Genomic DNA, 14,878 nt, shown 5'->3' on the forward strand with positions numbered 1-14,878 from the left:
GTGGTATATAGTCTACTACTCTATATAGTATATAACTGTGGTATAGTCTACTACTCTATATAGTATATAACTGTGGTATATAGTCTACTACTATATATAGTATATAGCTGTGGTATATAGTCTACTACTCTATATAGTATATAACTGTGGTATAGTCTACTACTCTATATAGTATATATCTGTGGTATATAGTTTACTACTCTATATAGTATATATCTGTGTTATATAGTCTACTACTCTATATAGTATATAGTCTACTACTCTATATAGTATATAGTCTACTACTCTATATAGTATATAGTCTACTACTCTATATAGTATATAGCTGAGGTATATATCAGCAGAGGTCTACTGCCAAGCTGAAACACTACGGGACAACTGTACCTCTCCTATTGGTCGGAGAAGAATGGAGACCAGTCACTCTGCTCCAATCACAGGTCAATATCAACCAGGGCGGGTCTACACAAGATGCCTATATAGTATATAGTCTACTACTCTATATAGTATATATCTGTGGTATATAGTCTACTACTCTATATAGTATATATCGGTGGTATAATCTACTACTCTATATAGTAAATATCTGTGGTATATAGTCTACTACTATATATAGTATATATCTGTGTTATAGTCTACTACTCTATATAGTAAATATCTGTGGTATATAGTCTACTACTCTATATAGTATATAACTGTGGTATATAGTCTACTACTCTATATAGTATATAACTGTGGTATATAGTCTACTACTCTATATAGTATATATCTGTGTTATATAGTCTACTACTCTATATAGTATATAGTTTACTACTCTGTATAGTATATAACTGTGGTATATAGTCTGCTACTCTATATAGTATATAACTGTGGTATATAGTCTGCTACTCTATATAGTATATATCTGTGTTATATAGTCTACTACTCTATATAGTATATAGTTTACTACTCTGTATAGTATATAACTGTGGTATATAGTCTACTACTATATATAGTATATACCGGTGGTATATAGTCTACTATTCTGTATTGTATATAGTCCACTACTCTATATAGTATATATCTGTGGTATATAGTCTACTACTATATATAGTATATACCTGTGGTATATAGTCTACTATTCTGTATTGTATATAGTCTACTACTCTATATAGTATATAACTGTGGTATATAGTCTACTACTATATATAGTATATAGCTGTGGTATATAGTCTACTATATAGTATATATCTGTGGTATATAGTCTACTACTATATATAGTATATAACTGTGGTATATAGTCTACTACTATATATAGTATATAACTGTGGTATATAGTCTACTACTCTATATAGTATATAGCTGTGGTATATAGTCTACTACTCTATATAGTATATAACTGTGGTATATAGTCTGCTACTCTATATAGTATATATCTGTGGTATATAGTCTACTACTCTATATAGTATATATCTGTGGTATAGTCTACTACTCTATATAGTATATAACTGTGGTATATAGTCTACTACTCTATATAGTATATCGTCTACTACTATATATAGTATATAGCTGTGGTATAGTCTACTACTCTATATAGTATATATCTGTGGTATATAGTCTACTACTCTATATAGTATATAGCTGTGGTATATAGTCTACTACTCTATATAGTATATAACTGTGGTATATAGTCTACTACTCTATATAGTATATAACTGTGGTATATAGTCTACTACTCTATATAGTATATAACTGTGGTATATAGTCTACTACTCTATATAGTATATAGCTGTGGTATAGTCTACTACTATATATAGTATATAACTGTGGTATATAGTCTACTACTCTATATAGTATATAACTGTGGTATAGTCTACTACTCTATATAGTATATAACTGTGGTATATAGTCTACTACTATATATAGTATATAGCTGTGGTATATAGTCTACTACTCTATATAGTATATAACTGTGGTATAGTCTACTACTCTATATAGTATATAACTGTGGTATATAGTCTACTACTATATATAGTATATAGCTGTGGTATATAGTCTACTACTCTATATAGTATATAACTGTGGTATAGTCTACTACTCTATATAGTATATATCTGTGGTATATAGTTTACTACTCTATATAGTATATATCTGTGTTATATAGTCTACTACTCTATATAGTATATAGTCTACTACTCTATATAGTATATAGTCTACTACTCTATATAGTATATAGTCTACTACTCTATATAGTATATAGCTGAGGTATATAGTCTACTACTCTATATAGTATATATCTGTGGTATATAGTCTACTACTCTATATAGTATATATCTGTGGTATATAGTTTACTACTCTATATAGTATATATCTGTGTTATATAGTCTACTACTCTATATAGTATATAGTCTACTACTCTATATAGTATATAGTCTACTACTCTATATAGTATATAGTCTACTACTCTATATAGTATATAGCTGAGGTATATAGTCTACTACTCTATATAGTATATATCTGTGGTATATAGTCTACTACTCTATATAGTATATAGCTGAGGTATATAGTCTACTACTCTATATAGTATATAGCTGTGGTATAGTCTACTACTATATATAGTATATAACTGTGGTATATAGTCTACTACTCTATATAGTATATAACTGTGGTATAGTCTACTACTCTATATAGTATATAACTGTGGTATATAGTCAACTACTATATATAGTATATAGCTGTGGTATATAGTCTACTACTCTATATAGTATATAACTGTGGTATAGTCTACTACTCTATATAGTATATATCTGTGGTATATAGTTTACTACTCTATATAGTATATATCTGTGTTATATAGTCTACTACTCTATATAGTATATAGTCTACTACTCTATATAGTATATAGCTGAGGTATATAGTCTACTACTCTATATAGTATATAACTGTGGTATATAGTCTACTACTCTATATAGTATATAACTGTGGTATATAGTCTACTACTCTATATAGTATATAGCTGTGGTATAGTCTACTACTATATATAGTATATAACTGTGGTATATAGTCTACTACTCTATATAGTATATAACTGTGGTATAGTCTACTACTCTATATAGTATATAACTGTGGTATATAGTCTACTACTATATATAGTATATAGCTGTGGTATATAGTCTACTACTCTATATAGTATATAACTGTGGTATAGTCTACTACTCTATATAGTATATATCTGTGGTATATAGTTTACTACTCTATATAGTATATATCTGTGTTATATAGTCTACTACTCTATATAGTATATAGTCTACTACTCTATATAGTATATAGTCTACTACTCTATATAGTATATAGTCTACTACTCTATATAGTATATAGCTGAGGTATATAGTCTACTACTCTATATAGTATATATCTGTGGTATATAGTCTACTACTCTATATAGTATATAGTCTACTACTCTATAGTATATAACTGTGGTATATAGTCTACTACTCTATATAGTATATAGTCTACTACTCTATATAGTATATAACTGTGGTATATAGTCTACTACTATATATAGTATATATCTTTGGTATATAGTCTGCTACTGTATATAGTATATAACTGTGGTATATAGTCTACTACTCTATATAGTATATCGTCTACTACTATATATAGTATATAGCTGTGGTATAGTCTACTACTATATATAGTATATAACTGTGGTATATAGTCTACTACTCTATATAGTATATAACTGTGGTATATAGTCTGCTACTCTATATAGTATATAGCTGTGGTATATAGTCTACTACTCTATATAGTATATATCTGTGGTATATAGTCTACTACTCTATATAGTATATAACTGTGGTATATAGTATACTACTCTATATAGTATATAACTGTGGTATATAGTCTACTACTCTATATAGTATATAACTGTGGTATATAGTCTGCTACTCTATATAGTATATAACTGTGGTATATAGTCTACTACTCTATATAGTATATAGCTGTGGTATATAGTCTACTACTCTATATAGTATATAACTGTGGTATATAGTCTCCTACTCTATATAGTATATAGTCTACTACTCTATATAGTATATAGTCTACTACTCTATATAGTATATAGCTGAGGTATATAGTCTACTACTCTATATAGTATATAACTGTGGTATATAGTCTACTACTCTATATAGTATATAGTCTACTACTCTATATAGTATATAGTCTACTACTCTATATAGTATATAACTGTGGTATATAGTCTACTACTGTATATAGTATATAGCTGTGGTATATAGTCTACTACTCTATATAGTATATATCTGTGGTATATAGTCTACTACTCTATATAGTGTATATATATGTGGTATATAGTCTACTACTCTATATAGTTTATAGTCTACTACTCTATAGTATATAACTGTGATATATAGTCTACTACTCTATATAGTATATAGTCTACTACTCTATATAGTATATATCTGTGGTATATAGTCTACTACTCTATATAGTATATAGTCTACTACTCTATAGTATATAACTGTGGTATAGTCTACTACTATATATAGTATATAACTGTGGTATATAGTCTACTACTATATATAGTATATATCTTTGGTATATAGTCTGCTACTGTATATAGTATATAACTGTGGTATATAGTCTACTACTCTATATAGTATATCGTCTACTACTATATATAGTATATAGCTGTGGTATAGTCTACTAGTATATATAGTATATAACTGTGGTATAGTCTGCTACTCTATATAGTATATAACTGTGGTATATAGTCTACTACTCTATATAGTATATAGCTGTGGTATATAGTCTACTACTCTATATAGTATATAACTGTGGTATATAGTCTCCTACTCTATATAGTATATAGTCTACTACTCTATATAGTATATAGTCTACTACTCTATATAGTATATAGCTGAGGTATATAGTCTACTACTCTATATAGTATATAACTGTGGTATATAGTCTACTACTCTATATAGTATATTGTCTACTACTCTATATAGTATATAGTCTACTACTCTATATAGTATATAACTGTGGTATATAGTCTACTACTGTATATAGTATATAGCTGTGGTATATAGTCTACTACTCTATATAGTATATATCTGTGGTATATAGTCTACTACTCTATATAGTGTATATATATGTGGTATATAGTCTACTACTCTATATAGTTTATAGTCTACTACTCTATAGTATATAACTGTGATATATAGTCTACTACTCTATATAGTATATAGTCTACTACTCTATATAGTATATATCTGTGGTATATAGTCTACTACTCTATATAGTATATAGTCTACTACTCTATAGTATATAACTGTGGTATAGTCTACTACTATATATAGTATATAACTGTGGTATATAGTCTACTACTATATATAGTATATATCTTTGGTATATAGTCTGCTACTGTATATAGTATATAACTGTGGTATATAGTCTACTACTCTATATAGTATATCGTCTACTACTATATATAGTATATAGCTGTGGTATAGTCTACTAGTATATATAGTATATAACTGTGGTATAGTCTACTACTCTATATAGTATATATCTGTGGTATATAGTCTACTAATCTATATAGTATATAACTGTGGTATATAGTCTACTACTCTATATAGTATATTGTCTACTACTATATATAGTATATAGCTGTGGTATAGTCTACTACTATATATAGTATATAACTGTGGTATAGTCTACTACTCTATATAGTATATATCTGTGGTATATAGTCTACTAATCTATATAGTATATATCTTTGGTATATAGTCTGCTACTCTATATAGTATATAACTGTGGTATATAGTCTACTACTCTATATAGTATATAGCTGTGGTATATAGTCTACTACTCTATATAGTATATATCTGTGGTATATAGTCTACTAATCTATATAGTATATAACTGTGGTATATAGTCTACTACTCTATATAGTATATAACTGTGGTATATAGTCTACTACTCTATATAGTATATAACTGTGGTATATAGTCTGCTACTCTATATAGTATATAACTGTGGTATATAGTCTACTATTCTATATAGTATATAGCTGTGGTATATAGTCTACTACTCTATATAGTATATAACTGTGGTATATAGTCTACTACTCTATATGGTATATATCTGTGGTATATAGTCTACTACTATATATAGTATATAACTGTGGTATAGTCTACTACTCTATATAGTATATAACTGTGGTATATAGTCTACTACTCTATATAGTATATAGTCTACTGCTCTATATAGTATATATCTGTGGTATAATCTACTACTCTGTATAGTATATATCTGTGGGTAAAGGGATGGATGACTTGGCCTACAGGGCATTGCTCTTCCCCTTCACCTCCTGAGTCATTGACCTAAACAGGACCTCACAGTGAGAGTGTGTGTGTAGGGTGTGCTTGTGTCTGAGTTTGTGTGTGTGTGTGTATGTATGTGTGTGTGAGTATGTTTGTGTGCGTGTGTGTGTGTGTGTTAGTGTGTTTGTGTGTGTGCGTGTGTTTCTGTGAGTGTGTGTATTTGTGTGTGTGTGTGTGTGTGTGTGTGTGCGTGCGTGTGTGTTTGTTTGTGTGCGTGTGTGTGTGTGTGTGTGAGTGTGTTTGTGTGTGTGCGCGTGTGTTTCTGTGAGTGTGTGTATTTGTGTGTGTGTGTGTGTGTGCGTGCGTGTGTGTTTGTTTGTGTGTATATGTGAGTGTGTAATACAAAGCGAAAGAATGAGAGAATGTATGAGAGAGAAAGAGAGGTAGGGAGGATAGAGGGAGAGTGGTAGGGAGAGAGAAAGAGAGGTAGGGAGGGCGAGAGAGGTAGGGACGAAGAGAGCGGTAGGAAGGATAGAGAGAGAGAGGTAGGGAGGGAGGATAGAGAGAGAGAGAGGTAGGGAGGATAGAGAGAGAGGTAGGGAGGATAGAGAGAGAGAGAGGTAGGGAGGATAGAGAGAGAGGTAGGGAGTAAGAGAGAGAGAGAGGTAGGGAGGATAGAGAGAGAAAGACAGGGAGGATAGAGAGAGAGCGGTAGGGAGGATAGAGAGAGAGAGAGATAGAGAAAGAGAGACAGAGAGAGAGAGAAAAGAGGGAGAGAGAAAGAGAGAGAGAGAGAGAGAGAGAGAGAGAGAGACAGAGAGAGAGGTGAGGTATTATTCAGGGCCATTTCTCATTACAGTAAAGCAGAGACATGGCACCCCACTGAGCTGTAACTCTGAGGTGATGAGACACACACAAACACACAAACACACACACTCACAGAAAGAGTGATGAGGGTCGGGGCTGAGATTCAGGATTAATGTCAAACGGTATTAAAACATAAAGCTAATCCCCAACGCAGCGCCTCTGAGATACATCAGGGGCTGAAAAGGGTTTCAAACAAATTCATTATTTGAGAGGAAGTGCATCCTCTATTGGCTCCTTAAACCCAGTCGCTTCTCGAAGCAGAATAGTGCTGGGTAGCTTCTGGAAGCAGAATAGAACTGGGTAGCTACTGGAAGCAGAATAGAGTTGGGTAGCTTCTGGAAGCAGAATAGAGTTGGGTAGCTTCTGGAAGCAGAATAGAGTTGGGTAGCTTCTGGAAGCAGAATAGAGTTGGGTAGCTTCTGGAAGCAGAATAGAGCTGGGTAGCTTCTGGAAGCAGAATAGAGTTGGGTAGCTTCTGGAAGCAGAATAGAGTTGGGTAGCTTCTGGAAGCATAATAGTGCTTGGTAGCTTCTGGAAGCAGAATTGAGTTGTGTAGCTTCTGGAAGCAGAATAGAGTTGGGTAGCTTCTGGAAGCAGAATAGAGTTGGGTAGCTTCTGGAAGCAGAATAGAGCTGGGTAGCTTCTGGAAGCAGAATAGAGCTGGGTAGCTTCTGGAAGCAGAATAGAGTTGGGTAGCTTCTGGAAGCAGAATATAATTGGGTACCTTCTGGAAGCACAATAGAGTTGGGTAGTTTCTGGAAGCAGAATAGAGTTGGGTAGCTTCTGGAAGCATAATAGTGCTTGGTAGCTTCTGGAAGCAGAATAGAGTTGTGTAGCTTCTGGAAGCAGAATAGAGTTGGGTAGCTTCTGGAAGCAGAATAGAGTTGGGTAGCTTTTGGAAGCAGAATAGAGTTGGGTAGCTTCTGGAAGCAGATTAGAGTTGGGTAGCTTCTGGAAGCAGAATAGAGTTGGGTAGCTTCTGGAAGCAGAATAGCGCTGGGTAGCTTCTGGAAGCAGAATAGAGTTGGGTAGCTTCTGGAAGCAGAATAGAGTTGGGTAGCTTCTGGAAGCAGAATAGCGCTGGGTAGCTTCTGGAAGCAGAATAGAGCTGGGTAGCTTCTGGAAGCACAATAGAGCTGGGGAGCTTCTGGAAGCAGAATAGAGCTGGGTAGCTTCTGGAAGCAGAATAGAGCTGGGTAGCTTCTGGAAGCAGAATAGCGCTGGGTAGCTTCTGGAAGCAGAATAGAGCTGGGTAGCTTCTGGAAGCAGAATAGAGCTGGGTAGCTTCTGGAAGCACAATAGAGCTGGGTAGCTTCTGGAAGCAGAATAGAGCTGGGTAGCTTCTGGAAGCAGAATAGAGCTGGGTAGCTTCTGGAAGCAGAATAGTGCTGGGTAGCTTCTGGAAGCAGAATAGAGCTGGGTAGCTTCTGGAAGCAGAATAGAGCTGGGTAGCTTCTGGAAGCAGAATAGAGCTGGGTAGCTTCTGGAAGCAGAATAGAGCTGGGTAGCTTCTGGAAGCAGAATAGAGTTGGGTAGCTTCTGGAAGCAGAATAGAGCTGGGTAGCTTCTGGAAGCAGAACAGAGTTGGGTAGCTTCTGGAAGCAGAATAGAGCTGGGTAGCTTCTGGAAGCAGAATAGAGTTGGGTAGCTTCTGGAAGCAGAATAGCGCTGGGTAGCTTCTGGAAGCAGAATAGAGCTGGGTAGCTTCTGGAAGCACAATAGAGCTGGGTAGCTTCTGGAAGCACAATAGAGCTGGGTAACTTCTGGAAGCAGAATAGAGCTGGGTAGCTTCTGGAAGCAGAATAGCGCTGGGTAGCTTCTGGAAGCAGAATAGAGCTGGGTATCTTCTGGAAGCAGCATAGAGCTGGGTAGCTTCTGGAAGCAGAATAGAGCTGGGTAGCTTCTGGAAGCAGAATAGAGCTGGGTAGCTTCTGGAAGCAGAATAGTGCTGGGTAGCTTCTGAAAGCAGAATAGAGCTGGTTAGCTTCTGGAAGCAGAATAGAGCTGGGTAGCTTCTGGAAGCAGAATAGAGCTGGGTAGCTTCTGGAAGCAGAATAGAGCTGGGTAGCTTCTGGAAGCAGAATAGAGTTGGGTAGCTTCTGGAAGCAGAATAGAGCTGGGTAGCTTCTGGAAGCAGACTAGAGCTGGGTAGCTTCTGGAAGCAGAATAGAGCTGGGTAGCTTCTGGAAGCAGAATAGAGTTGGGTAGCTTCTGGAAGCAGACTAGAGCTGGGTAGCTTCTGGAAGCAGAACAGAGTTGGGTAGCTTCTGGAAGCAGAATAGAGCTGGGTAGCTTCTGGAAGCAGAATAGAGCTGGGTAGCTTCTGGAAGCAGAATAGCGCTGGGTAGCTTCTGGAAGCAGAATAGAGCTGGGTAGCTTCTGGAAGCACAATAGAGCTGGGTAGCTTCTGGAAGCACAATAGAACTGGGTAGCTACTGGAAGCAGAATAGAGTTGGGTAGCTTCTGGAAGCAGAATAGAGTTGGGTAGCTTCTGGAAGCAGAATAGAGTTGGGTAGCTTCTGGAAGCATAATAGTGCTTGGTAGCTTCTGGAAGCAGAATTGAGTTGTGTAGCTTCTGGAAGCAGAATAGAGTTGGGTAACTTCTGGAAGCAGAATAGAGTTGGGTAGCTTCTGGAAGCAGAATAGAGCTGGGTAGCTTCTGGAAGCAGAATAGAGCTTGGGTAGCTTCTGGAAGCAGAATATAATTGGGTACCTTCTGGAAGCACAATAGAGTTGGGTAGTTTCTGGAAGCAGAATAGAGTTGGGTAGCTTCTGGAAGCAGAATAGAGTTGGGTAGCTTCTGGAAGCATAATAGTGCTTGGTAGCTTCTGGAAGCAGAATAGAGTTGTGTAGCTTCTGGAAGCAGAATAGAGTTGGGTAGCTTCTGGAAGCAGAATAGAGTTGGGTAGCTTTTGGAAGCAGAATAGAGTTGGGTAGCTTCTGGAAGCAGATTAGAGTTGGGTAGCTTCTGGAAGCAGAATAGAGTTGGGTAGCTTCTGGAAGCAGAATAGCGCTGGGTAGCTTCTGGAAGCAGAATAGAGTTGGGTAGCTTCTGGAAGCAGAATAGAGTTGGGTAGCTTCTGGAAGCAGAATAGCGCTGGGTAGCTTCTGGAAGCAGAATAGAGCTGGGTAGCTTCTGGAAGCACAATAGAGCTGGGGAGCTTCTGGAAGCACAATAGAGCTGGGTAGCTTCTGGAAGCAGAATAGAGCTGGGTAGCTTCTGGAAGCAGAATAGCGCTGGGTAGCTTCTGGAAGCAGAATAGAGCTGGGTAGCTTCTGGAAGCAGAATAGAGCTGGGTAGCTTCTGGAAGCACAATAGAGCTGGGTAGCTTCTGGAAGCAGAATAGAGCTGGGTAGCTTCTGGAAGCAGAATAGAGTTGGGTAGCTTCTGGAAGCAGAATAAAGCTGGGTAGCTTCTGGAAGCAGAACAGAGTTGGGTAGCTTCTGGAAGCAGAATAGAGCTGGGTAGCTTCTGGAAGCAGAATAGAGTTGAGTAGCTTCTGGAAGCAGAATAGCGCTGGGTAGCTTCTGGAAGCAGAATAGAGCTGGGTAGCTTCTGGAAGCACAATAGAGCTGGGTAGCTTCTGGAAGCACAATAGAGCTGGGTAGCTTCTGGAAGCAGAATAGTGCTGGGTAGCTTCTGGAAGCAGAATAGAGCTGGTTAGCTTCTGGAAGCAGAATAGAGCTGGGTAGCTTCTGGAAGCAGAATAGAGCTGGGTAGCTTCTGGAAGCAGAATAGAGCTGGGTAGCTTCTGGAAGCAGAATAGAGTTGGGTAGCTTCTGGAAGCAGAATAGAGCTGGGTAGCTTCTGGAAGCAGACTAGAGCTGGGTAGCTTCTGGAAGCAGAATAGAGCTGGGTAGCTTCTGGAAGCAGAATAGAGTTGGGTAGCTTCTGGAAGCAGACTAGAGCTGGGTAGCTTCTGGAAGCAGAACAGAGTTGGGTAGCTTCTGGAAGCAGAATAGAGCTGGGTAGCTTCTGGAAGCAGAATAGAGTTGGGTAGCTTCTGGAAGCAGAATAGCGCTGGGTAGCTTCTGGAAGCAGAATAGAGCTGGGTAGCTTCTGGAAGCACAATAGAGCTGGGTAGCTTCTGGAAGCACAATAGAACTGGGTAGCTACTGGAAGCAGAATAGAGTTGGGTAGCTTCTGGAAGCAGAATAGAGTTGGGTAGCTTCTGGAAGCAGAATAGAGTTGGGTAGCTTCTGGAAGCATAATAGTGCTTGGTAGCTTCTGGAAGCAGAATTGAGTTGTGTAGCTTCTGGAAGCAGAATAGAGTTGGGTAACTTCTGGAAGCAGAATAGAGTTGGGTAGCTTCTGGAAGCAGAATAGAGCTGGGTAGCTTCTGGAAGCAGAATAGAGCTGGGTAGCTTCTGGAAGCAGAATAGAGTTGGGTAGCTTCTGGAAGCACAATAGAGTTGGGTAGTTTCTGGAAGCAGAATAGAGTTGGGTAGCTTCTGGAAGCAGAATAGAGTTGGGTAGCTTCTGGAAGCAGAATAGAGTTGGGTAGCTTCTGGAAGCATAATAGTGCTTGGTAGCTTCTGGAAGCAGAATAGAGTTGTGTAGCTTCTGGAAGCAGAATAGAGTTGGGTAGCTTCTGGAAGCAGAATAGAGTTGGGTAGCTTTTGGAAGCAGAATAGAGTTGGGTAGCTTCTGGAAGCAGATTAGAGTTGGGTAGCTTCTGGAAGCAGAATAGAGTTGGGTAGCTTCTGGAAGCAGAATAGCGCTGGGTAGCTTCTGGAAGCAGAATAGAGTTGGGTAGCTTCTGGAAGCAGAATAGAGTTGGGTAGCTTCTGGAAGCAGAATAGCGCTGGGTAGCTTCTGGAAGCAGAATAGAGCTGGGTAGCTTCTGGAAGCACAATAGAGCTGGGGAGCTTCTGGAAGCACAATAGAGCTGGGTAGCTTCTGGAAGCAGAATAGAGCTGGGTAGCTTCTGGAAGCAGAATAGCGCTGGGTAGCTTCTGGAAGCAGAATAGAGCTGGGTAGCTTCTGGAAGCAGAATAGAGCTGGGTAGCTTCTGGAAGCACAATAGAGCTGGGTAGCTTCTGGAAGCAGAATAGAGCTGGGTAGCTTCTGGAAGCAGAATAGAGTTGGGTAGCTTCTGGAAGCAGAATAAAGCTGGGTAGCTTCTGGAAGCAGAACAGAGTTGGGTAGCTTCTGGAAGCAGAATAGAGCTGGGTAGCTTCTGGAAGCAGAATAGAGTTGGGTAGCTTCTGGAAGCAGAATAGCGCTGGGTAGCTTCTGGAAGCAGAATAGAGCTGGGTAGCTTCTGGAAGCACAATAGAGCTGGGTAGCTTCTGGAAGCACAATAGAGCTGGGTAGCTTCTGGAAGCAGAATAGAGCTGGGTAGCTTCTGGAAGCAGAATAGCGCTGGGTAGCTTCTGGAAGCAGAATAGAGCTGGGTAGCTTTTGGAAGCAGAATAGAGCTGGGTAGCTTCTGGAAGCAGAATAGAGCTGGGTAGCTTCTGGAAGCAGAATAGAGCTGGGTAGCTTCTGGAAGCAGAATAGTGCTGGGTAGCTTCTGGAAGCAGAATAGAGCTGGGTAGCTTCTGGAAGCAGAATAGAGCTGGGTAGCTTCTGGAAGCAGAACAGAGTTGGGTAGCTTCTGGAAGCAGAATAGAGCTGGGTAGCTTCTGGAAGCAGAATAGAGTTGGGTATCTTCTGGAAGCAGAATAGCGCTGGGTAGCTTCTGGAAGCAGAATAGAGCTGGGTAGCTTCTGGAAGCACAATAGAGCCGGGTAGCTTCTGGAAGCACAATAGAGCTGGGTAGCTTCTGGAAGCAGAATAGAGCCGGGTAGCTTCTGGAAGCAGAATAGAGCTGGGTAGCTTCTGGAAGCAGAATAGCGCTGGGTAGCTTCTGGAAGCAGAATAGAGCTGGGTAGCTTCTGGAAGCAGAATAGAGCTGGGTAGCTTCTGGAAGCAGAATAGAGCTGGGTAGCTTCTGGAAGCAGAATAGAGTTGGGTAGCTTCTGGAAGCAGAATAGAGCTGGGTAGCTTCTGGAAGCAGACTAGAGCTGGGTAGCTTCTGGAAGCAGAATAGAGTTGGGTAGCTTCTGGAAGCAGAATAGAGCTAGGTAGCTTCTGGAAGCAGAACAGAGTTGGGTAGCTTCTGGAAGCAGAATAGAGCTGGGTAGCTTCTGGAAGCAGAATAGAGTTGGGTAGCTTCTGGAAGCAGAATAGCGCTGGGTAGCTTCTGGAAGCAGAATAGAGCTGGGTAGCTTCTGGAAGCACAATAGAGCCGGGTAGCTTCTGGAAGCACAATAGAGCTGGGTAGCTTCTGGAAGCAGAATAGAGCTGGGTAGCTTCTGGAAGCAGAATAGCGCTGGGTAGCTTCTGGAAGCAGAATAGAGCTGGGTAGCTTCTGGAAGCAGAATAGAGTTGGGTAGCTTCTGGAAGCAGAATAGAGCTGGGTAGCTTCTGGAAGCAGACTAGAGCTGGGTAGCTTCTGGAAGCAGAATAGAGCTGGGTAGCTTCTGGAAGCAGAATAGAGTTGGGTAGCTTCTGGAAGCAGAATAGAGCTGGGTAGCTTCTGGAAGCAGAACAGAGTTGGGTAGCTTCTGGAAGCAGAATAGAGCTGGGTAGCTTCTGGAAGCAGAATAGAGTTGGGTAGCTTCTGGAAGCAGAATAGCGCTGGGTAGCTTCTGGAAGCAGAATAGAGCTGGGTAGCTTCTGGAAGCACAATAGAGCCGGGTAGCTTCTGGAAGCAGAATAGAGCTGGGTAGCTTCTGGAAGCAGAATAGCGCTGGGTAGCTTCTGGAAGCAGAATAGAGCTGGGTAGCTTCTGGAAGCAGAATAGAGCTGGGTAGCTTCTGGAAGCAGAATAGAGCTGGGTAGCTTCTGGAAGCAGAATAGAGTTGGGTAGCTTCTGGAAGCAGAATAGAGCTGGGTAGCTTCTGGAAGCAGACTAGAGCTGGGTAGCTTCTGGAAGCAGAATAGAGTTGGGTAGCTTCTGGAAGCAGAATAGAGCTGGGTAGCTTCTGGAAGCAGAATAGAGCTGGGTAGCTTCTGGAAGCAGAATAGAGTTGGGTAGCTTCTGGAAGCAGAATAGAGCTGGGTAGCTTCTGGAAGCAGAATAGAGCTTGGGCTCATAGTTGTTAACAAGCCCTACTAGAATCTAAAAGATATTGACTGTTGTGGACGCAGTGATGACGAGTACCAATGTCATTAGTTGAAGTGTTGTCCATTCCATCACAACAGATCATCTCTCATGTTAAATTGCACTATCAATCTAATTTATTTTACTAGGCAGGTCAGTTAAGAACAAATTCTTATTTTCAATGATGGCCTACCGGGGAACAGTGGGTTAACTGCCTTGTTCAGGGGCAGAATGACAGATTTTTACCTTGTCAGTTCCGGAATTCGATCTTGCAACCTTTCGATTACTTGTCCAATGCTCTAATCACTAGGCCACCTGCCGCCTCTACGCTCTAACCACTAGGCCACCTGCCGCCTCTACGCTCTAACCACTAGGCCACCTGCCGCCTCTACGCTCTAACCACTAGGCTACCTGCCGCCCCCCAGCGCTAATCATTAATACCGTCTGTTTAGAATAATATTAAATAAATGTTGAGGCCTCTCATAACGAGACAGTCAAGGAGGCTGTTGCTATCCATGTCTTCCTTTAACACCAGCCGGGTGTCTCCTCCTTTAACACCAGTCGGGTGTCTCTTCCAGCCGGGTGTCTCTTCCTTTAACA

At 39.5% G+C, this 14,878-nt stretch overlaps 1 protein-coding gene across 1 annotated transcript in view; it reads left to right on the forward strand.

Moving 5' to 3' along the window:
* Window positions 1-335: 335 nt before the first annotated feature.
* LOC139569890 (disintegrin and metalloproteinase domain-containing protein 12-like) overlaps window positions 336-14,878 on the forward strand; it is a gene marked incomplete at its 5' end in the record, with an annotated part of 223,864 nt that continues 209,321 nt past the window's right edge. Inside the window, one exon of the mRNA XM_071391213.1 lies at window positions 336-437. Coding sequence (XP_071247314.1) covers window positions 336-437 — 102 coding nt within the window. The remainder of the gene's footprint in view (window positions 438-14,878) is intronic.

This window comes from Salvelinus alpinus, chromosome 3, assembly GCF_045679555.1.
Source record: "Salvelinus alpinus chromosome 3, SLU_Salpinus.1, whole genome shotgun sequence".
NCBI lineage: Eukaryota > Metazoa > Chordata > Actinopteri > Salmoniformes > Salmonidae > Salvelinus > Salvelinus alpinus.